The sequence below is a fragment of the Lucilia sericata genome, unplaced genomic scaffold (genome assembly GCF_015586225.1).
Source record: "Lucilia sericata isolate MDLA Ls3-8-SP2 unplaced genomic scaffold, ASM1558622v1 Contig000596F_arrow, whole genome shotgun sequence".
NCBI lineage: Eukaryota > Metazoa > Arthropoda > Insecta > Diptera > Calliphoridae > Lucilia > Lucilia sericata.
Genome location: NW_023994603.1, coordinates 55,403 through 81,591, shown reverse-complemented (window position 1 = coordinate 81,591; position 26,189 = coordinate 55,403). Strand labels below are relative to the sequence as shown.

General features: G+C 29.8%; 1 protein-coding gene across 3 annotated transcripts; it reads left to right on the top strand.

The window, feature by feature from the left end:
• The first annotated feature begins 1,790 nt into the window (after positions 1-1,790).
• Positions 1,791-25,933, top strand: LOC119606509 (ERI1 exoribonuclease 2-like). 3 transcript variants are annotated; one of them, XM_037960043.1, is made up of 3 exons: positions 1,791-2,413; positions 24,951-25,135; positions 25,199-25,933. In XM_037960043.1, the coding sequence occupies exons 1-3, from the start codon at positions 2,391-2,393 to the stop codon at positions 25,771-25,773; spliced, it is 783 nt and encodes a 260-aa protein (XP_037815971.1). In that variant the 5' UTR covers positions 1,791-2,390; the 3' UTR covers positions 25,774-25,933. The 3 variants fall into 3 exon arrangements, 2 of the variants coding, with proteins under 2 accessions (XP_037815971.1, XP_037815970.1); XR_005231651.1 differs by lacking the exon at positions 1,791-2,413 and adding an exon at positions 23,170-24,594 and having other exon boundaries at positions 25,199-25,301; XM_037960042.1 differs by lacking the exon at positions 1,791-2,413 and adding an exon at positions 23,209-23,640.
• Positions 25,934-26,189: the final 256 nt, after the last annotated feature.

The following is a 26,189-nucleotide window of genomic DNA, read 5'->3' as shown; positions in this document are numbered from 1 at the left end:
TACACCTGACTAGTTCTGAACTGGAACTGAACTGGAACTGAACTAGAACTGCACTAGAACTGAACTAGAACTGAACTAGAACTGAACTAGAACTGAACTAGAACTGAACTAGAACTGAACTAGAACTGAACTAGAACTGAACTAGAACTGAACTAGAACTGAACTAGAACTAGAACTGAACTAGAACTGAACTAGAACTGAACTAGAACTGAACTAGAACTGAACTAGAACTGAACTAGAACTGAACTAGAACTGAACTAGAACTGAACTAGAACTGAACTAGAACTGAACTAGAACTGAACTAGAACTGAACTAGAACTGAACTAGAACTAGAACTGAACTAGGAACTGAACTAGAACTGAACTAGAACTGAACTAGAACTGAACTAGAACTGAACTAGAACTGAACTAGAACTGAACTAGAACTGAAACTAGAACTGAAACTAGGAACTGAACTAGAACTGAACTATAAACTGAAACTAGAAGCTGAACTAGAACTGAACTAGAACTGAACTAGAAACTGAACTAGACTGAACTAGAACTGAACTAGAACTGAACTAGAACTGAACTAGAACTGAACTAGAACTGAACTAGAACTGAACTAGAACTGAACTAGAACTGAACTAGAACTGAACTAGAACTGAACTAGAACTGAACTAGAACTGAACTAGAACTGAACTAGAACTGAACTAGAACTGAACTAGAACATGAACTAGAACTGAACTAGAACTGAACTAGAACTGAACTAGAACTGAACTAGAAATGAACTAGAACTGAACTAGAACTGAACTAGAACTGAACTAGAACTGAACTAGACTGAACTAGAACTGAACTAGAACTGAACTAGAACTGAACTAGAACTGAACTAGAACTGAACTAGAACTGAACTAGAACTGAACTAGAACTGAACTAGAACTGAACTAGAACTGAACTAGAACTGAACTAGAACTAGAACTGAACTAGAACTGAACTAGAACTGAACTAGAACTGAACTAGAACTGAACTAGAACTGAACTAGAACTGAACTAGAACTGAACTAGAACTGAACTAGAACTGAACTAGAACTGAACTAGAACTGAAACTAGAACTGAACTAGAACTGAACTAGAACTGAACTAGAACTGAACTAGAACTGAACTAGAACTGAACTAGAACTGAACTAGAACTGAACTAGAACTGAACTAGAACTGAACTAGAACTGAACTAGAACTGAACTAGAACTGAACTAGAACTGAACTAGAACTGAACTAGAACTGAACTAGAACTGAACTAGAACTGAACTAGAACTGAACTAGAACTGAACTAGAACTGAACTAGAACTGAACTAGAACTGAACTAGAACTGAACTAGAACTGAACTAGAACTGAACTAGAACTGAACTAGAACTGAACTAGAACTGAACTAGAACTGAACTAGAACTGAACTAGAACTGAACTAGAACTGAACTAGAACTGAACTAGAACTGAACTAGAACTGAACTAGAACTAGAACTAGAACTAGAACTGAACTAGAACTGAACTAGAACTAGAACTGAACTAGAATTGAACTAGAACTGAACTAGAACTGAACTAGAACTGAACTAGAACTGAACTAGAACTGAACTAGAACTGACCTAGAACTGAACTAGAACTGAACTAGATTTACTTATAATACTTTACTTCTTATTTAATTTCACCATTAAGGGGAAAAAATTGTGTACTTTTATTTGTCAATAGCACTAAATTAACCATCTCTGGCCGGCATTAAGCTAAAGCAAAAACAACAAAAACAAACTGTAAATAGCAAAACGCTTGAAAAACGCCAGTCTACTCAGAAACTTTGTGCAATTTTGTCTTTTAATTTCGAAACGCGGCGGAAAGTTATCGACCAATTTCTAACATTTACTTTGTATTTTTTTACTTATTTTTCTGTAATGTTAAAATAACTATTGAGTTTTAAAGTTTTCTTTTGTTTATTTAGTGATTTATACAATAAAAACAGAAGTTAAATATATGGTCTGACTGACGCTTCCAGTTGTTTTGTGCGAAAAACAAAGAAATCTTAAAACAACAACAAAAAGAATTATCTTCTAATAAAATCTATGACAAATTTAAAAAAACAAAGGCAACAACAACTGTTTCATAAACAAATTAAAAAGAAGAAATTTTACCTTAAAAATAAGAAACAAATAAAATGTAAAAGAAAATAAACAAACAAACACAAAGAGCAACAAATTTAATAATAGAGTTTAACTTAAAAATTAAAAATTTAACAAGCAAACACTGCCTTTTAGTTTGTTTTTGTTTTTTAATTAAATAAAAATAAATAATTTATTTTTAAACAACAATAAACAAGTATTTAATTTAATAATTATTAAAGAAATAGCTGCTAAAATAAGAAAGAAAAAACAAAAATGGCTTTAACAAGACTGGCAAGGTGAGTAAGAACAACAATAACAACAAGAAAAATAACAAATATTTACATGTCATTGCAGACAACTTTATTTACATTAAAATAATAACATTGTTGTTGTTGTTATCACAACTGCAATGACAATAACATTTATGTTAGATGCAGAAGAAAACGAAGATAGAAAAAATAATGCAAAGTAAACATCATGTTGCGTCAACATTTAAATAAACAAAATTTTTAAGGAAAGCTGTCACTTTTTGTTGTTATAATTTTCGCTTCCTTTCGCTGTATTTGTAATTACTTAAAGAACATGTCTAAAGAAAACCACTGTAAACAAAATATTGAAAGGATTTTCAAACTGAAAAGTCCTTTTTTGCAGATTTTTAAATATTTCCTTAAAAGAATAAAGGGATTATAGGCAATATGGATATCAAATGAAAGATATTTTTAAGGAGCTTCCCATATAAATAATCCCATTTAAAACAATTGACTATTTTAGGCATTATTTTAATTATTTAGCACCCAAAATTGGGATACATTTTGAAATAGATAAAGTTGTGTAATTTTAAAATAGTAAATTATTTAAAAACGATTTTTTTTGTGAAAAATTATTTAAAAAAATTAAAATTTTTGTAAAAATGCGAAATTTTGCGTAAAAGTTGAATTTTAACAAATATTAGAATTTTTGTGAAAATTTAAATTTTTGGAGTTAGTCTAGATAAGTATAGTATGGTATATAGTATAATCTAGTCTAGCTATAGTCTACAGTCTAGTCTATAGTGTACTCTATATTTAAGTCTAGTTTATAGTCTAGTCTATAGTCTAGTCTATAGTCTAGTCTATAGTCTAGTCTATAGTCTAGTCTATAGTCTAGTCTATAGTCTAGTCTATAGTCTAGTCTATAGTCTAGTCTATAGTCTAGTCTATAGTCTAGTCTATAGTCTAGTATAGTCTAGTCTATAGTCTAGTCTATAGTCTAGTCTATAGTCTAGTCTATAGTCTAGTCTATAGTCTAGTCTATAGTCTAGTCTATAGTCTAGTCTATAGTCTAGTCTATAGTCTAGTCTATAGTCTAGTCTATAGTCTAGTCTATAGTCTAGTCTATAGTCTAATCTATAGTCTAGTCTATAGTCTAGTCTATAGTCTAGTCTATAGTGTAAGTTATAGTCTAGTCTATAATATATATAGTTTATTCTATAGGTTTGTTTAAGTATTATCCATATTCTAGCTTAAGCTCTAGTCAAGGGGTTTTCCTTATTTCCCCTCTAGCGATAAATTCCTACAAGCAATACTTAACAAGATTTTTTAAAATTTATTAAAGTTTTATTGCGTTAATGTGCGCATCATAATTTTATGAATAATGCCTATAAAATTAATCTAATTTTAAATATGTTTTACTACGTATGGAACGGATTAAGTTATTTTTAAAATTCACATGATATTTTTATTACTTTCTCCATAAATCCCATGACCTAGTGTTATCAATTTTCATATTTATAAATTAAACTAAATATTTAAACAGTTTGTTTAAAAAGCTAAAAATAAATTAATTTTGCTAATTATAAACATCAGTAGTAGTTGCTGATAAAACAAATACTTCAAAAAAGATTTTAATTAGAGGCACTTCTTATAAAATTCATAATGATACGAGGGTGTTGGGGAAGTTATTTTAAATGAAAAATTAAATACTTTTAGTTTTTTAAAACAAAACTTTATAAATTTGATATTTTCCAAATTTCTTTTGCATTTTTTTTTATAAATTCAATTGCAACAGTTTTTTTTTTTCACTTTTATTTTCTTGTATTTTCGAAAATTTAAATTAAGTTTTTTTATTTAATTATTAATTTTCTTTTTCTTATACAAACTTGTTGCGTTTTATTTCAATTTAAGTTTTGTTTACGCAAAAACAATGAAAAAAATAATAATAAAAAAATTTTTAAAAAGAAAATAAACAATTTAGTCTCACAATTCGCATCTATAATACTCGCCGTAAAAGTACAATGACATCAAATGTTATTGGTTTTTATTATTGTTTTTGTCATTATTTTTACGATTGCTGTTATTACTGAGTACTTTAGTATTTGTTGTTGTTTTTGCTGTTGGTGTAATAGATAATGTAAATAAATATCAACAAAATGCAGAGAAGAGAGCGAAAGTACTTTTGTATGCACAAGAAATAATGATACAAAAACAAATACTAGATATTTATAAGTAAACATAACGAGAGCTGAATAGTTCACAGGGGGTTGGATGGGAAGGAAAAAGGAAAGACTACTGGTTATGTTTTATAATAAATGCTTGGCAACCATTAATATTTATGTTGGAGATAACTTATGTTAAGACATAAATAATAAAGGAAAGTATTTTAATTAAAGAATTGAAATATATAATCTAGACTATAGACTTGATTATATACTAAACCATGTACTAGACTATATACTAGACTTTAGACTATAGACATTAGACTAAACTATAGACTAAACTACATACTAGACTATAGACTAGACTACAGACTAAACTATAGACTAGACCATAGACTAGACTATAGACTAGATTATAAACTAGACTGCAGACTAGTCTATAGACTAGACTATAGACTAGACTATAGACTAGACTATAGACTAGACTATAGACTAGACTATAGACTAGACTATAGACTAGACTATAGACTAGACTATAGACTAGACTATAGACTAGACTATAGACTAGACTATAGACTAGACTATAGACTAGACTATAGACTAGACTATAGACTAGACTATAGACTAGACTATAGACTAGACTATAGACTAGACTATAGACTAGACTATAGACTAGACTATAGACTAGACTATAGACTAGACTATAGACTAGACTATAGACTAGACTATAGACTAGACTATAGACTAGACTAGACTATAGACTAGACTATAGTCTACTCTATGGTCTAGTCTATAGTCTAGTCTATTTGGAATTTCCCTTTTACCCCCTGGCCTGGTCTAGAGGGGAAATAAGGAAAATCCCTTGACTAGAGCTTAAGCTAGAATATGGATAATACTAAAACAAACCTATAGAATAAACTATCTATATTATAAACTAGACTATAACTTACACTATAGACTAGACTATAGACTAGACTACAGACTAGACTATAGACTAGACTATAGACTAGACTATAGACTAGACTATAGACTAGACTATAGACTAGACTATAGACTAGACTATAGACTAGACTAGACTAGACTATAGACTAGACTATAGACTAGACTATAGACTAGACTATAGACTAGACTATAGACTGGACTATAGACTAGACTATAGACTAGACTATAGACTAGACTATAGACTAGACTATAGACTAGACTATAGAACTAGACTATAGACTAGACTATAGACTAGACTATAGACTAGACTATAGACTAGACTATAGACTAGACTATAGACTAGACTATAGACTAGACTATAGACTAGACTATAGACTAGACTATAGACTAGACTATAGACTAGACTATAGACTAGACTATAGACTAGACTATAGACTAGACTATAGACTAGACTATAGACTAGACTATAGACTAGACTATAGACTAGACTATAGACTAGACTATAGACTAGACTATAGACTAGACTATAGACTAGACTATAGACTAGACTAGACTAGACTATATATTATAGACTAGACTATAGACTAGACTATAGACTAGACTATAGACTAGACTATAGACTAGACTATAGACTAGACTATAGACTAGACTATAGACTAGACTATAGACTAGACTATAGACTAGACTATAGACTAGACTATAGACTAGACTATAGACTAGACTATAGACTAGACTATAGACTAGACTATAGACTAGACTATAGACTAGACTATAGACTAGACTATAGACTAGACTATAGACTAGACTATAGACTAGACTATAGACTAGACTATAGACTAGACTATAGACCAGGCCAGGGGGTAAAAGGGAATTCCATAACTTGATTGTAGACTAGACTATAGACTAGACAATATTTTACATACAAAAGAAAACTGTTATACAGAAGATTCCTATACAAATTATAATAATTTACTCAATGGGATCATTTTCCTTTTGTTGTTAGCAAAACAAAAATATCTAAAAATAACTCTGGCTTAAGTAATTCCCGGTGACTTTAATAATGATAAACTACTATAGCAACCAACAACACCAGCAAAAAATATAACTCAACTCGCCATAACTGATAAAGAAACTTCAATTAATAATAATTGAAAGCAGCAGAAAAATAAAAACCAAACAGCAACCGAAACCAACACCCGCCCTGTTAAGCGGGCGAAGTGCAATAAAACTGCACACACCAGATCCGAATAAATGTAATTTAACTTTAATAACAATATAGAAATATAAATAAATATAAAACGGGAAAAACAACTTTAACAAAGTTTTTAAACAGTCAGAGGATAGATAACAGTGAAAAAAAAAAATGGAAACTGAACATGGAAAAAAGTGAAACGGGAAAAACATAATTGCAAAATGTCTGTAAAAAGTATGAAAAAAAAATTAAATAAAATGCTACTAGATTAAATGTGTATAAATAAATCTTAAAATAGAAAATAATAATAAAAAATTGCGTGTAATTTTAAAAAGAGCAGATAATAAATTGTGTTGCAGGGGAGTGGAGAAGTTAAAGGCAGAAACATATTTAAAATTTAATGCGCACAATTGTCGTACTTATGCTTATGCATACATAAACTAGGTTTAACGAACTGTTTAGTTAATCTATGGAACCAGTTTTTCTCAAGACTATACTTTACTTTAAACTTTATTTTAAAATTCCTAAAACAACACTAATTCAATTTAGAATCTAATTTTCTCAATGGAAATTTTTGGAAAATATTTAAAATATTTTCTATTTTAATATCTATTTATAGTAGCAAAAAATTATTAAAACTATTAACACATTAACACCTTTCAAGTTAAGGTGTTTCTAAAAAAAATAAAATTTTATCAATCACATGAAAAAAACTTCTAAAATTTATTCAAAATCTTTTTTTTGTCTAAGATAAGGTGCTAATGAAATGTAAAATCAAAAAATTGCTTTATAATAAAATACAATGATTTAAGTAATTTGTTTATAACTGAATTGATTGATATGATAAACAAATGTTAAATATCGATTCATAAAAATCAATGAATTTTTAAACAATCAACATTATTGTGATTAATTTTAATTATTTTATTAAGAAATTTTAGCAAAAAATTATGATAATGCCAGTCATATGATTTGAAATTCCCAGAGAAAGTTCAAAGGTATTATTTTAGGGGGGATATGGATAAGAATGCTCTACAGTCTAGTCTATAGTCTAGTCTATAGTCTAGTCTACAGTCTAGTCTATAGTCTAGTCTATAGTCTAGTCTATAGTCTAGTCTATAGTCTAGTCTATAGTCTAGTCTATAGTCTAGTCTATAGTCTAGTCTATAGTCTAGTCTAAGTCTAGTCTATAGTCTAGTCTATAGTCTAGTCTATAGTCTAGTCTATAGTCTAGTCTATAGTCTAGTCTATAGTCTAGTCTATAGTCTAGTCTATAGTCTAGTCTATAGTCTAGTCTATAGTCTAGTCTAGTCTCTATAGTCTAGTCTATAGTCTAGTCTATAGTCTAGTCTATAGTCTAGTCTAGTCTAGTCTATAGTCTAGTCTATAGTCTAGTCTATAGTATAGACTATAGTCTAGTCTATAGTCTAGTCTATAGTCTAGTCTATAGTCTAGTCTATAGTCTAGTCTATAGTCTAGTCTATAGTCTAGTCTATAGTCTAGTCTATGTCTAGTCTATAGTCTAGTCTATAGTCTAGTCTATAGTCTAGTCTATAGTCTAGTCTATAGTCTAGTCTATAGTCTAGTCTATAGTCTAGTCTATAGTCTAGTCTATAGTCTAGTCTATAGTCTAGTCTATAGTCTAGTCTATAGTCTAGTCTATAGTCTAGTCTATAGTCTAGTCTATAGTCTAGTCTAGTCTAGTCTATAGTCTAGTCTATAGTCTAGTCTATAGTCTAGTCTATAGTCTAGTCTATAGTCTAGATCTATAGTCTAGTCTATAGTCTAGTCTATAGTCTAGTCTATAGTCTAGTCTATAGTCTAGTCTATAGTCTAGTCTATAGTCTAGTCTATGTCTAGTCTATAGCTAGTCTATAGTTCTAGTATAGTCTAGTCTATAGTCTAGTCTATAGTCTAGTCTATAGTCTAGTCTATAGTCTAGGCTATAGTCTAGTCTATAGTCTAGTCTAAGTCTAGTCTATAGTCTAGTCTATAGTCTAGTCTATAGTCTAGTCTATAGTCTAGTCTATAGTCTAGTCTATAGTCTAGTCTATAGTCTCGTCTATAGTCTAGTCCTATGTCTAGTCTATAGTATAGTCATAGTCTGTCTATAGTCTAGTCTATAGTCTAGTCTATAGTCTATTCTATAGTCAGTCTATAGTCTAGTCTATAGTCTAGTCTATGTCTAGTCTATAGTTAGTCTATAGTCTAGTCTATAGTCTAGTCTATAGTCTAGTCTATAGTCTAGTCTATAGTCTCGTCTATAGTCTAGTCTATAGCTAGTCTATAGTCTAGTCTAGTCTATAGTCTAGTCTATAGTCTAGTCTATAGTCTAGTCTATCTAGTCTATAGTCTAGTCTATAGTCTAGTCTATAGTCTAGTATTAGTCTAGTCTTAGTCTTAGTCTGTCTATAGTCTAGTCTATAGTCTGTCTAGTCTATAGTCTAGTCTATAGTCTAGTCTATAGTCTAGTCTATAGTTAGTCTATAGTTAGTCTATAGTCTAGTCTATAGTCTAAGTCTATAGTCTATAGTCTAGTCTATAGTCTATAGTCTAGTCTATAGTCTAGTCTATAGGTCTAGTCTATAGTCTAGTCTATAGTCTAGTCTATAGTCTAGTCTATAGTCTAGTCTATAGTCTAGTCTATAGTCTAGTCTATAGTTAGTCTATAGTCTAGTCTATAGTCTAGTCTATAGTCTAGTCTATAGTCTAGTCTATAGTCTAGTCTATAGTCTAGTCTATAGTCTAGTCTATAGTCTAGTCTATAGTCTAGTCTATAGTCTAGTCTATAGTCTAGTCTATAGTCTGTTATAGTCTAAGTCTAGAGTCCTAGTCTATAGTCGAGTCTAGTCTATAGTCGAGTCTAGTCTATAGTCGAGTCTAGTCTATAGTCGAGTCTAGTCTATAGTCGAGTCTAGTCTATAGTCGAGTCTAGTCTATAGTCGAGTCTAGTCTATAGTCGAGTCTAGTCTATAGTCGAGTCTAGTCTATAGTCGAGTCTTGTCTATAGTCTAGTCTAGTCTATAGTCTAGTCTATAGTCTAGTCTCTATAAAAACTGTTATACACCAAGTTTCCTATTTAATAAACTGTTATACACAATATCTATTGAAATATTTAAAATATTTTGACTTTTTTTATGCTTAATGCTTCTCAGCTATTACAACAATATAAGTAAATTTTTATTTAATTATTGTTGTTGTTATTATTTGTAATATCTCTATTCTATTTAGATGTGTAGAAAACCTTCAATATCAACAAATTAATATTCCATATTTGTTGTTGCTACTATCAGTTAAAATGACATAAAATTTGTTTTTATTATTTCCATTTGTAATGTAGCATTTGGCATTTGTGTGTTTGTTCGTTGGTTGGTTGTTTGGTTTTGTATTTCGTCTCCTCCCAGAGGGTTCTTTAAACGCGGATAAAACTGGCGAAAACTGCTTTAAAGCGGTTAATTGGAAAAAAATATATGTACTGTACTGATCTCTGATGGAAATAACAAATGAAAAATAAAACAACAACAACAGCAACAACACAACGCAACAAATGTATAACAAAAAACGCAAATTGAAATAATAATTGGAAAAAAAAATATATTTCAAAGAAAATTTATATAGTTTCAGTTGTTGGTACATTCCATCAATAAATATGATATATTGAGTAAAGTTTTCTACTTGGAATTACTTATGATATATAAACGATAAAAAAGAAATAAATTAGACGACTATAAACGACGATTATATATAAATCCATAGGCTAGATTATAAAATAAACTAAAAATCTTTGGCCGAACCTAGGAATACACTACATATATGACTGTAGAATATCCTACAGTCCAATCCAGTCTACAATCAAGTCTAGTCTATCGTCTAGTCTATAGTCTAGTTTATCGTCTAGTCTATAGTCTAGTCTATAGTCTAGTTTATACTCTAGTCTATAGTCTAGACTATAGTCTATAGTCTAGACTATAGTCTAGTCTATACTCTAGACTATAGTCTAGTCTATACTCTAGTCTATAGTCTAGACTATAGTCTAGTCTATACTCTAGTCTATAGTCTAGACTATAGTCTAGTCTATACTCTAGTCTATAGTCTAGACTATACTCTAGTCTATAGTCTAGACTATAGTCTAGTCTATAGTCTAGTCTATAGTCTAGTCTATAGTCTAGTCTAGTCTATAGTCTAGTCTATAGTCTAGACTATAGTCTAGTCTATACTCTAGTCTAGACTATAGTCTAGTCTATAGTCTACTCCATATTATACTCTATAGTCTAGTCTCTTGTCTAGTATATAGTCTAGTCTATAGTCTAGTCTATAGCCTAGTCTATAGTCTAGACTACAGTGTAGTCTATACTCTAGTCTATAGTCTAGACTATACTCTAGTCTATAGTCTAGACTATAGTCTAGTCTATACTCTAGTCTATAGTCTAGACTATAGCCTAGGCTATACTCTAGTCTATAGTCTAGACTATAGTCTAGTCTATAGTCTAGACTATAGTCTAGTCTATACTCTAGTCTATATTCTAGACTATAGTCTAGTCTATACTCTAGTCTATAGTCTACTCCATATTATACTCTATAGTCTAGTCCATAGTCTAGTCTATTGTCTAGTATATAGTCTAGTCTATAGTCTAGTCTATAGCCTAGTCTATAGTCTAGACTATAGTGTAGTCTATACTCTAGTCTATAGTCTAGTCTATACTCTACAGTGTAGACTCTAGTCTGTAGTCTAGACTATAGCCTAGGCTATACTCTAGTCTAGACTATAGTCTAGTCTATACTCTAGTCTATAGCCTAGACTATAGTCTAGTCTATATTCTCTAGTCTATAGTCTACTCCATATTATACTCTATAGTCTAGTCCATAGTCTAGTCTATTGTCTAGTATATAGTCTAGTCTAGTCTATAGTCTAGACTATAGTCTAGTCTATAGTATACTCTATAGTCTAGTCTATTGTATAGTATATAGTCTAGTATATAGACTATAGTCTAGTCTTTAGTCTAGACTATAGTCTAGTCTTTAGTATAGACTATAGTCTAGTCTATACTCTAGTCTATAGTCTAGACTATAGTCTAGTCTTTACTCTAGTCTATAGTTTAGACTATAGTCTAGTCTATACTCTAGTCTATACTCTAGTCTATAATCTAGACTATAGTCTAGTCTATACTCTAGTCTATAGTCTACTCCATATTATACTCTATAGTCTAGTCCATAGTCTAGTCTAGTCTATAGTCTAGACTATAGTCTAGTCTATAGTATACTCTATAGTCTAGTCTATTGTACAGTATATAGTCTAGTATATAGACTATAGTCTAGTCTTTAGTCTAGACTATAGTCTAGTCTATACTCTAGTCTATAGTCTAGACTATAGTCTAGTCTTTACTCTAGTCTATAGTTTAGACTGTAGTCTAGTCTGAAGTCTAATCAGTGTATAACAGTTTTTGCGTTAGAAAATCTGTTGTGTAACAGTTTTTTTTAGATTTCTGTTGCCAACGTTTGGAAAAACTTAAATATTATTTCAAAATTGTTTACATCCCAGCTATTTGTGTTTAGACTAATTTAATTTTTGCAAATTTTTTATACATTTTTTTTTTTTTTTTTTTCAAAATTCAATTATAAATTTGAATTGTATTTTAAACAAATTTATTTTTACACTTATATCTAGCAAATTGTTTATAAACAATGAAATGTTTTATAAGCATTTTCAATAAACGTTGTTTATCTAAAACTTAATTAAAATTAGATTTCCTTAGAGTTTTTTCTTCTATTTTTTGATAGAAACCATGACGCATTTTACAATTACAAACAAAATTATTAAACAAATAATCGAGATCTCTTGCAATGACGTTTTATCTTAAAAAAATAAACCAAAAATAAACTTGTTATTTTCATTAAATATTGCGTAGTAGCTAGCAAACAGTTAATAAACAAAAAGTATTTGTTCAAAATTTAAATAATAAAAACAAATTATTAAAAAAAATATTATCTACCATATTATTTTTGGTAGATAAATGTTTATTACAACTTATTTGAACAGTTGAGTTATGTTCACGATATTTTTAGAAAAATTTCAATTAAAAAAATAAATAACTTTTTAATCACGTGATTTTGAGTTCAATAATAATTCAATATTCCCATTAACCTAAAGCAACAAATTAATTCAATGAAATTTTTTTTTTAATCTCTAAGGAAAGGAAATAATATTTCCTTTTAAAACTGTTTTATTTATTTATTTTCTAGCTAAATAATCAAAATTTATTATATTCTTTATAAAATTTTACTCTCGCTTTTGTTTTAATACTAGAATTTAATTTTTTTTTTTTTTTTGACCATAAATTCTTTTTTAGCCTTTAGATTTGATTTTATTATCAACTAAATTGAATTATTTGTATTAATAGTAGGGTGATCGACTCGATTTTTCAACCGGTTTTAAAACCGGTTTTTTCTGCTTTACCAGTGTCGGTTTTTTCTAAATGTTGATTTTTCGAATATCGAATAACCCGGTTTTTTCACTTTTTAAAAACCGGTTTCGAATACTTTTATTTACTTTGTATTCAAAGATTATTTAAATGAAATTTTGAAGTAAATAATACAGCCCGTTTAAATTTTAAAAATATTCGAGTCCAGGAACTAGGATATATTTTTCTAATGCACCATTGGTTAAACTTTTTTGATTTTCCTAATTAATTAAAAAAATGTATTTGTAAAATTGATAACTGTTTAATAAAATTTTATTAATCTTAAGATTATATTCCAACTACAATAATTAATTTAACGCTGAAATATTATGGAAGTGTTGGAATGCCTATGAAAATTTCCTAAAAGGGCTTTAGAATAAGCTAGGATTACATAGTACCTTATGTTTAACAGAAGTGTCCACTTTTTTCCTAATTTTTTTTTTTATATTAAAGAAATAATGTAAATCAGACGACTAGATCTGAAGTTATAATCTGTTAAACTGTTAAAAATTATTTCGGGCCATGTTTTATTAATCAAATTTAAACATAAACATTAATTTCTTTAAATTAACATATATTTTTTATTTATTATGAAAAACCGGTTAACCGGTTTTTTCTGAATTTGAAAAATATCAACCGGTTTTTTTGAAATGTCAACTATTCGAACTATTCGAAAACCGGTTTTTGGAAAATGTCGAATAATCGATCACCCTAATTAATAGTCATTCTTGTTTGCAATTCTTTATTTTGTTTTGATAATGACTTTTTTATTACTTTATTTGTTTATAATAAAATCAAATACATTTCAATGTTTAGAGACAAGTACTTAAGGTAATAAATAAATTAATTTTTCTGATTATAAATTTAAATCTGAAAAAACTAAAAATAAACTAAACCGGTTTATTATTTATTACACATTTTATGGCTCATGTCTATAGACTTGTCTATGATTCAGTCTATAGTCTAGTGTATAGTCTAGTCTATAGTCTAGTCTATAGTCTAGTCTATAGTCTAGTCTATAGTCTTGTCTATAGTCTAGTCTATAGTCTAGTCTATAGTCTAGTCTATAGTCTAGTCTAGTCTATAGTCTAGTCTATAGCCTAGTCTATAGTCTAGTCTATAGCCTAGTCTATAGTCTAGTCTATAGTCTAGTCTATAGTCTAGTCTATAGTCTAGTATATAGTCTATAGTCTAGTCTATAGTCTAGTCTATAGTCTAGTCTATAGTCTAGTCTATAGTCTAGTCTATAGTCTAGTCTATAGTCTAGTCTATAGTCTAGTCTATAGTCTAGTCTATAGTCTAGTCTATAGTCTAGTCTATAGTCTAGTCTATAGTCTAGTCTATAGTCTAGTCTATAGTCTAGTCTATAGTCTAGTCTATAGTCTAGTCTATAGTCTAGTCTATAGTCTAGTCTATAGTCTAGTCTATAGTCTAGTCTATAGTCTAGTCTATAGTCTAGTCTATAGTCTAGTCTATAGTCTAGTCTATAGTCTAGTCTATAGTCTAGTCTATAGTCTAGTCTATAGTCTAGTCTATAGTCTAGTCTATAGTCTAGTCTATAGTCTAGTCTATAGTCTAGTCTATAGTCTAGTCTATAGTCTAGTCTATAGTCTAGTCTATAGTCTAGTCTATAGTCTAGTCTATAGTCTAGTCTATAGTCTAGTCTATAGTCTAGTCTATAGTCTAGTCTATAGTCTAGTCTATAGTCTAGTCTATAGTCTAGTCTATAGTCTAGTCTATAGTCTAGTCTATAGTCTAGTCTATAGTCTAGTCTATAGTCTAGTCTATAGTCTAGTCTATAGTCTAGTCTATAGTCTAGTCTATAGTCTAGTCTATAGTCTAGTCTATAGTCTAGTCTATAGTCTAGTCTATAGTCTAGTCTATAGTCTAGTCTATAGTCTAGTCTATAGTCTAGTCTATAGTCTAGTCTATAGTCTAGTCTAGTCTAGTATAGTCTAGTCTATAGTCTAGTCTATAGTCTAGTCTATAGTCTAGTCTATAGACTAGACTATAGTCTAGTCTATAGTCTAGTCTGTAGTCTAGTCTATAGTCTAGTCTACAGTCTCATCTATAGTCCAGTCTATAGTCTAGTCTATAGTCTAGTCTATAGTCTAGTCTATAGTCTAGTCTATAGTCTAGTCTATAGTCTAGTCTATAGTCTAGTGTATAGTCTCGTCTATAGTCTAGTCTATAGTCTAGTCTATAGTCTAGTCTATAGTCTCGTCTATAGTCTAGTGTATAGTCTAGTCTATAGCCTCTATATATAGTCTATAGTCTAGTCTATAGTCTCGTCTATAGTCTAGTGTATAGTCTAGTCTATTGTCTAGTCTATAGCCTAGTCTATAGTCTAGTCTATAGTCTAGTCTATAGTCTAGTCTATAGTCTAGTCTATAGCCTAGTCTATAGTCTAGTCTATAGTCTAGTCTATAGTCTAGTCTATAGTCTCGTCTATAGTCTAGTCTATAGTCTAGTCTATAGTCTAGTCTATAGTCTAGTCTATAGTCTCGTTTATAGTCTAGTCTATAGTCTAGTCTATAGTCTCGTTTATAGTCTAGTCTATAGTCTAGTCTATAGTCTAGTCTATAGTCTCGTCTATAGTCTAGTCTATAGTCTAGTCTATAGTCTAGTCTATAGTCTAGTCTATAGTCTCGTCTATAGTCTAGTCTATAGTCTAGTCTATAGTCTCGTCTATAGTCTAGTCTATAGTCTAGTCTATAGTCTAGTCTATAGTCTAGTCTATAGTCTAGTCTATAGTCTAGTCTATAGTCTCGTTTATAGTCTAGTCTATAGTCTAGTCTATAGTCTCGTTTATAGTCTAGTCTATAGTCTAGTCTATAGTCTAGTCTATAGTCTCGTCTATAGTCTAGTCTATAGTCTAGTCTATAGTCTAGTCTATAGTCTAGTCTATAGTCTCGTCTATAGTCTAGTCTATATTCTAGTCTATAGTCTAGTCTATAATTTAATCTACGATTTATAATTTACACTATAGTCTAGTCTATAGTCTAGTCTATAGTCTAGTCTATAGTCTCGTCTATAGTCTCGTCTATAGTCTCGTCTATAGTCTAGTCTATAGACTAGCCTATAGTCTAGTCTATAGTCTAGTCTATAATTTAATCTACGATCTATAATTTACACTATAGTCTAGTCTATAGGCTAATCTATATTCCAGTCTTTAGTCTAATCTACAGTCTATAGTCTATTATATAATCAAATATTTATTCTACTCTTTAGTCTTCTCTATAGTCTAGTCTATATTCAAGTATAGTCTGTAGACTAGTCTTTAGTCTAGTCTATAGTCTGGTCTATAGTCCAGGCTATAGTCTAATCTATAGTATAATTTACAGTCTATAATCTACACTACAGTCTGGACTGTAGTATAGTCTGGACTGTAGTATAGTCTGGACTATACTATAGTCTGGACTATACTATAGTCTAAAGTACAATCTATAGTCCAGTCTAAAGTCTACTCTATAGTTTAGTCTATAGTCTGTTCCATAGCCTAGCCTGTATTATAGCCTATAGTCTAGTATATAGTCTAGTCTACAGTCCAGTATATAATTCTATAAAAAATCATTTGTAACAAAATTTTTTCGTTAAAATTTTGCAATTAATAAAAAAAACATTCATTTATGTTACTTTGTATTATTTTAATTACATTGTAGTTTATTTACCCGGCTGTCTGCCAGTGTCTGGGTAGGAAAAATATTATTGATCGTGTAACAGGTTATTGGTTATTGGCAAGTTTAACCGGTAATAAGCGTTTATATTTAGAAATTGAAAAAAAATTATATTTATCATCTATTACATTATTGAAAGAAGAAACACTGACACGTTTTAATTGTTTAAATTTACTAAAAATAAATAGTCATTATTACCAGGCAGACAAATAATTCGTAAAGTAATATTAACGTAGAATTTTGATATACGATTTAAAGAAAATTGAGTTAAAATTAACCTATGTTTTATGTAGTAAATGTTGCACAACATAATGTTTTGCAACATTTGTTTACTTGAAATATAAGCAGCTTGCCAAAAATTATTGGCAGCACTGTTAGGTGGTGGCTTTTAACGGTAAATTAGTGTTGACAATTAAATTTTTGTGAAATTTACTTAATGACTCTTTAAATTAAAAATCTCTACTAAGTTTTAATAAAAACCCTATAAATTAATAATTTTGTTTAGATTTCCTAATAAGTCGGCAAATCAATTTAATCGCTTAAATAATTCGAAGTAAATTCCAAAACAATACAATTTATTTAATATACATTCTAGCAAATCCCTTCTGATTCTGTAAGAATTAAATTTCTATAAACTTAATTTTCCTATAAATTATAATCGGTTGTAATGCATTAAATATTAACAAGAACTAAATAAAAACAGTTGTTTTTGGGTTTTGTTTAAGTTCATTGATTTTCTCTTCTACTTACTCCTACATAAAGACACGCAATTTGCAACAAATGTTTATTTAATTAAATTATTTCCGTTAAGGAAGTGTAACTAAGTAAAAATGCAAACTATATAAATTGTTCATTCTCAGTTTAACATAAATAATGACAATAATTCTTTTTTTATACAAAACTGCAGTCGCTATTTGTAAAAGAGGCAACAGGGGCGTGTATTTGAAAAAGACTAGCCTATGGACTAGACGAAAGACTAGAGTATAGAATAGACGAAAGACTAGACTATAGAATAGACGAAAGACTAGACTATAGACTAGAGTATAGACTAGACTATAGACTAGACTATAGACTAGACTATAGACTAGACTATAGACTAGACTATAGACTAGACTATAGACTAGAGTATAGACTAGACTATAGACTAGACTATAGACTAGATTAAGACTAGACTATAGACTAGACTATAGACTAGACTATAGACTAGACTATAGACTACTATAGACTAGACTATAGACTAGACTATAGACTAGACTATAGACTAGACTATAGACTAGACTATAGACTAGACTATAGACTAGACTATAGACTAGACTATAGACTAGACTATAGACTAGACTATAGACTAGACTATAGACTAGACTATAGACTAGACTATAGACTAGACTATAGACTAGACTATAGACTAGACTATAGACTAGACTATAGACTAGACTATAGACTAGACTATAGACTAGACTATAGACTAGACTATAGACTAGACTATAGACTAGACTATAGACTAGACTATAGACTAGACTATAGACTAGACTATAGACTAGACTATAGACTAGACTATAGACTAGACTATAGACTAGACTATAGACTAGACTAGACTAGACTATAGACTAGACTATAGACTAGAGTATAGACTAGACTATAGACTAGACTATAGACTAGACTATAGACTAGACTATAGACTAGACTATAGACTAGACTATAGACTAGACTATAGACTAGACTATAGACTAGACTATAGACTAGACTATAGACTAGACTACTATAGACTAGACTATAGACTAGACTATAGACTAGACTATATGTTAGACTATATACTAGACTATATACTAGACTATATGGTAGACTATAGACTGGACCATAGGCTAGTCTATAGACTAGACTAGACTATAGACTACACTATAGGCTAGACTATAGACTAGAACATAGGCTAGACTATAGACTAGACTATAGGCTAGGCTATAGACTAGGCTATAGACTAGACTAGACTATAGACTAGGCTATAGACTAGACTATAGACTAGGCTATAGACTAGACTATAGACTAGGCTATAGACTAGACTATAGACTAGGCTATAGACTAGACTATAGACAAGACTATAGACAAGACTATAGGCTAGACTATAGACTAGGCTATAGACTAGACTAGGCTATAGACTAGACTATAGACTAGACTATAGACTAGACTATAGACTAGACTATAGACTAGACTATAGACTATACTATAGACTAGACTATAGACTAGACTATAGACTAGACTATAGACTACACTATAGACTAGACTATAGACTAGACTATAGACTAGACTATAGACTAGACTATAGACTAGACTATAGACTAGACTATAGACTAGACCATAGACAAGACTATAGACTAGACTAGACTATAGACTAGACTATAGACTAGGCTATAGACTAGACTATAGACTAGACAATAGACTAGACTATAGACTAGACTATAGACTAGACTATAGACTAGACTATAGACTAAACTATAGACTAGACTAGACTATAGACTAGACTATAGACTATGCTATAAAATAGACTATAGACTTGGCTATTGACTAGACTATAAACTATACCATAGACTAGACTATAGACTAGACTCTATACTAGACTCTATACTAGACTATAGACTAGACTACAGACTAGACTCTATACTAGATAATAGACTAGACTATAGACTAGACTCTATACTAGACTCTAAACTATAGACTAGACTTAAATTTTTACTACAGATAGACTTTTAAAAACACCTTAAAATATGTAACATTAATTTTGAATCCCCTTTTAAACAGTCTTGCAAAGAGACTCTGTCAATAATGCAAAATTACACAACGACATACAAACTAACATAAAAGTGTCCAGTGTAAATGGTTCACTTGCTTTTGGTCTCGTGTCATTTATATGATTAGTTTAATGTTTGTTTTTGTTTGTTCTTGCTGTATTTGTTGTTGCCGTATAAAATGACAAGTTGATTTTCATAATTTCTTTGATATGTTTGCTATACACATACAAAACTACACTCGACAAACCACAAACAAAACACAGAATTGAAAATAATATTTACAAAAGAAAAATAAACCCACAAAAAAATAAATAAACAAGTGCAAAATGAGTCCATTGACTTTAAGCTTTTCTTGTTGTTATTTTTGTAATTTCATTCATTTATGCACTTGTTGTTTTTATGATTAAAGCGTAGGAGAAAGAGTAGGTTTATTTTATATTCGTTCCTTTGTGCTTAAAGAATCAATAGTAATAATGTTAAGAGACAACTGTTGTTGCGATGTGATTGGGGGCACGTCTAACAAATTTACAAACCCAATTACTCATTCACTACCTTTAGACGGAATATCTACAGGTAGTATTTTTAAATATAGTTTTGTTTTTGTTTCTTAAGAATTGCAAAAAATAATATAAAACAGACTGAATGAATGACTTTAGTCTCAAAATCTAATATTTTACGTGTTTATTGGTTAGTCAGCTATTTAGTTGTAAATCTATGAAAAAAAACAGTGAAACCTTTTAAATATTACACATATAAGCTTTTAGTTTACAGAATTAATTCAAACTAAAGGGTCCCTCTTAAAGGGTCTTTTCTCTATTTGCTAAAAACCTGAAGTAGTATTACCTCAGTTTGCAAAAGTTAAAATAATAATTAATTATTTTTTAGTCTAATAAAAAACAACAAAAAACTGATATCATCTAGTATTAAATCATGAAAAATTAACATGAAATAAATAAACTATAATTATTTGCAATTAGTTTTTATATTTTTATTAAGAAAAAGCGCACAGTGGGGCGGTTTTCTAAAGAAATGATAAAGACGTAATATGACAATTACTGGTAAAATGTTACCTCAGACTATAGACTAGGCTAGACTATAAACTAGACTATAAACTAGACTATAAACTAGACTATATGCTAGACTATAGTCCTGACTATAGACTAGACTATAGTCCTGACTATAGACTAGACTATAGTCCTGACTATAGACTAGACTATAGTCCTGACTATAGACTAGACTATAGTCCTGACTATAGACTAGACTATAGTCCTGACTATAGACTAGACTATAGTCCTGGCTATAGACTAGACTATAGTCCTGAATATAGACTAGACTATAGTCCTGACTATAGACTAGACTATAGTCCTGACTATAGACTATAGTCCTGACTATAGACTAGGCTATAGATTAGACTATAGACTAGACTTTAGACTAGACTATAGACTAGACTATAGACTAGACTATAGACTAGACTATAGACTAGACTATAGACTAGACTATAGACTAGACTATAGACTAGACTATAGACTAGACTATAGACTAGACTATAGACTAGACTATAGACTAGACTATAGACTAGACTATAGACTAGACTATAGACTAGACTATAGACTAGACTATAGACTAGACTATAGACTAGACTATAGACTAGACTATAGACTAGACTATAGACTAGACTATAGACTAGACTATAGACTAAACTATAGACTAGACTATAGACTAGACTATAGACTAGACTATAGACTAGACTATAGACTAGACTATAGACTAGACTATAGACTAGACTATAGACTAGACTATAGACTAGACTATAGACTAGACTATATGTTAGACTATATACTAGACTATATACTAGACTATATGGTAGACTATAGACTGGACCATAGGCTAGTCTATAGACTAGACTAGACTATAGACTACACTATAGGCTAGACTATAGACTAGAACATAGGCTAGACTATAGACTAGACTATAGGCTAGGCTATAGACTAGGCTATAGACTAGACTAGACTATAGACTAGGCTATAGACTAGACTATAGACTAGGCTATAGACTAGACTATAGACTAGGCTATAGACTAGACTATAGACTAGGCTATAGACTAGACTATAGACAAGACTATAGGCTAGACTATAGGCTAGACTATAGACTAGACTATAGACTAGACTATAGACTAGACTATAGGCTAGACTATAGACTAGAACATAAGCTAGACTATACACTAGACTATAGACTAGACTATAAACAAGACTATAGGCTAGACTATAGGCTAGACTGTAGACTAGATTATAGGCTAGACTATAGGCTAGACTACAGGCTAGACTATAGACTAGACTATAGACTAGACTATAGGCTAGACTATAGACTAGACTATAGTCCTGACTATAGTCCTGACTATAGTCCTGACTATAGTCCTGACTATAGACTAGACTATAGTCTTGACTATAGACTAGACTATAGTCTTGACTAGACTATAGACTAAGGTATAGATTAGACTAGACTATAGACTAAAAATAGGTCCTTAAAAATAGAAATTGAGTCAAAATTTGGCATATTTTGTCTTTATAAATCAGTTCAATATTTGTCATATTTCGTCTATAGAAACTTGGCCAAATATTGATTAGAATAGGGCGTAGTTAAAATGATTACTTTTATAAAACGATTCAATTTAAATATTTATAAAACTTATTGTTTTTCTCAGACTAACAAAGGAAATAAGATATCACTTCATTATGCATTCATACATAAATAATAACGACACGATTATGGGTGTACGTGATCATTAACAGCAGCATTTGACCATGAATTTTCAGTTAAAAAAAATCAAATGCTAAAAAATTATGACTTTTTTAATAAGAAATTCTAATGAATGAAATTGTATTTTGCAAATGTTTTAACACAAACTGTTGGGAGAAATGTTAATAAACTTGTTTTTTTAAATTAACATTTAAAAATAAACATTTTGAAATAAAATATTTACTAAACTTGAAAATGTGCAAAATTTGTTAAAAAAAAGAAAGAAAGAAAGAACCTGGAAATGTTTAACTAAAATAAATAAACTTTGTTTTTGTTAATTCTTTGTTTATAGCAATTATTTACAGATATACGAAAATTCTTTAGATATAAAGGGGGTATTTCATAAAGAAAATTGTTTTTAAAACAACAATTTTAAAATAAATGAATTTTTTATAAAAAATGTTTAAATTCTTTTAATATTTTATTAGAAAATATAAAAATTAGCTCAATATTCTACTTTTTGTTTTTGTATTGCGTAAATTTTATTTTGTAGTTTTCTTTTTAATTCGGCTTGAAATGTTGGCAATAATATGGAGTATTTTTTTATAATTTTAAGATTAGCTATATGTTTTCTATCATTTTACAAAATTTTATCAAAATCGGTCCAGTCGTTTTGAAATTACAGCTTAATTTCTATTTGTTGAAAAAAAATTCTTTAACTATATCAAGCGTTGTTAAGAAAAAGTACCATAATTTATTGATTTAGTACTAAAATTTGCAACTGTGTTATTTATTTACTTCTCTTTATTTTTGTTTTTGCTATAACCTCTCATCATAGTGGCAGCTGTTGTGTTTTGTTATTTACTTTGAGGTTTTTTAATACAAAGTTAGAAAATTTTTAAAAATTTCTTAAATTTCTACAGAATAAATTAAATTTTTTAAACAAAAATGGATAAAAAAGATTCTAAAGAATCCACCACCTTGATATTTAAAAATATACCAAAACAAATAGATGATTTAACAGGACTTTTAGACAAATTAAAATTGCCGGCAAGAGAAGTTAAACCATTTGGACGCAAACGTGCTTTGATAACTTTTCAAGAAAAAAATGAAGCAGAACAGGCTTTAAGTGCTCTTAAAGAATTGGAATTTAATGGCAATTGTTGTAATATAGCAATATTTTGTAAAGACAAACCTAACAACAACAGCATAGTGCAAAAACCCAACAAAACTTCTATAAGAAAAAGCAATAAAAGTATACAGACCCAATTGGAAGACACGTCAGGAACAAAGGCTTTAAATAAAGAACAACAACTTAACAAGTACGTACAAAAGTTATATGCTGTAGAAGAAGAATTGGGTTTTAATCAGCCTCCTGCTCCCTATTTGAAATACACATATCCTCCTATAAATAAGGATATTTTAGATAACATTTGTATATCTTTGCTAAGTAATAAACGTTTCTATACACAAGCTTTACATCTAATGAATCGTATGAATTTGGAGCCACCTTTTAATAAAAGAAATTATAAATTTACCCCACCTGGGGTACCAAAGGAGGCACAAACCCAAACAGATGAAGTACAAATACAGGAAAAACAAACTTTATCTCTACAAGAAGAAATTGAAAGTGAATTGGAATCCGCAGAAGAAGAAGAATATAAACCAAAACCTAAACCTACACAACAACTAAAAAGAAAACTAACCAATCAACCAGAACAATATAAAAAGAAGGCCCGACAAATGTTGCTCTCTACACAAAAGTTAAATAAAGAAACGCACAAAAAACCAGCAAAAACTAATTTATCTATTAAGGAAATATTTGAGACAACAGAGCATAACTTAACCACCAGCAACAAAATAGAGTTGCAATTGAAGCCCAATAAAAAGGAAACCTCCAAATCCTTAGTATCACTATCCTCGAATTTAAATACACAAAAACTTTCTCTGGAAGAACTTGAAAAACTACCCATTTACAAGAATTATCAAAAAGGATCAGCCAGCAATAAGCTTTATATTAAAAATTTACACAAAGATGTAACCACTGATGATTTAAGATTAATCTATCAACGTTATCTTAAGACTGAGGCTCTCAGTTTAGATATAAAAGTTATGCAACATGGTCGTATGAAGGGACAAGCTTTTGTTACTTTTCAGGGCCAGGAAATGGATATTATAAAGCCTTTAATAGCTGAAGCTTTAGAGGAAACTAATGGTTTTGTATTACGCGATAAACCCATGGTAGTGTGTTATGGAAAACAAACTTAAAGAAAGAGGTTAATATGGTTGTTTTTGGGGAAAATTTTTGTTATATAGTCTTTAGTAGTTGAAACTAAACTAAATTTAGTCTTATTTTTATAGGCAAAATTTGCTACATTTTTTATAGAAATCAAGCCAAAATTTAACCTATTTTGTCTTTACATATTGGCATATTTTGTGGACAGAATTTGGGGCAATAAATGTCATAGTTTGTCTATAGAAATTATGCCAAATTAAGCTATAATTTAATAACATGTTTTAACAGTTACTTAAACCCAGTTTCTGTTTTTTTTTTTCTTTTTATTCTTATTACTTTTAGACCATATTGTCTAATATAATTAAATTTTTTCTTTTTATGCTTTTTTACTTTCAGACAACTTGGTCTTATCGACACCATTTATGTAGATGGTGGACAACCACAAAATAATAATACTTCCACAAAATCCAGTAAATCAAAATTATCTTTACAATCTTATGAATATGTTATAGCAGTAGATTTTGAAGCCACTTGCTGGGAAAATAAAGCTCCCCCGAAATGGCGTGAATCTGAAATTATAGGTAAAAGAAAAACTTTAATTAAAAAGTGTTTCAATTTTACATAAATTTCATTTTGTTTTCCAGAATTTCCCGCTGTTTTGGTTAATCTAAAGACCGGCAAAATCGAAGCAGAATTTCATAAATACATCATGCCCATTGAATCACCCAAATTGAGTGCATTTTGCACTGAACTCACTGGCATAACACAGAAAACTGTCGATAATGGCATACCACTGCAGACTGCCCTTATGATGTTTCAGGAATGGTTGCGCAAAGAGTTAAGAGCTCGCCATCTAATGCTGCCCAAAGTATCAAAAGATAATAAAATTGGCAATTGTGCTTTTGTCACCTGGACCGATTGGGATTTTGGCATATGTTTGGATAAGGAATGCAGCCGGAAACGTATTAAGAAACCACCATATTTTAATCAATGGATTGATATGCGTGTCATATACAGGGAATGGTATAAGTATAAACCGCTTAATTTTCTCGACGCCCTCACCTATGTGGGTCTACAGTTTGAGGGTAAACAACATTCGGGCATAGATGATGCTAAGAATTTAGCCGCTTTAACACACAAATTGGTAAATGATGGTGCCACTTTGGCCATAACCAAAGATTTGACACCCTTCCAATTGAATTTGAATTGTGTTTTCTAAACGAACAACAACATTAGCAACAACAACCATAATACACCAAACTGTAGCCATAGCTTAACTAACTAGGTTTTAAAAACAACTAGGTCTAGGGAGTATTTTTTTACATATTAACAAAACAAAAAACAACTTAACTATATTTAAAAAAAAAAAAAACAAAAAACATCACAAAACCTAAAAAACAAATTATTAATTTATATAATTACTTTACTATAACTACTATTTTATAACAAATAAACAAGAAAATTACAAGACTTGAAATACTTTTTTTTATAAAAAAATCTAAAAATCAAAACACGAAACTTAAAGAAATTATAAATTTCTCGTAATGTTTAATATAAAAAGTCTTTTTATAACTTTTTTTACCTAAGAAAAATTAAGGCCAATTTTAAATTTTTTTAAATAAAAGTAAAATTAAA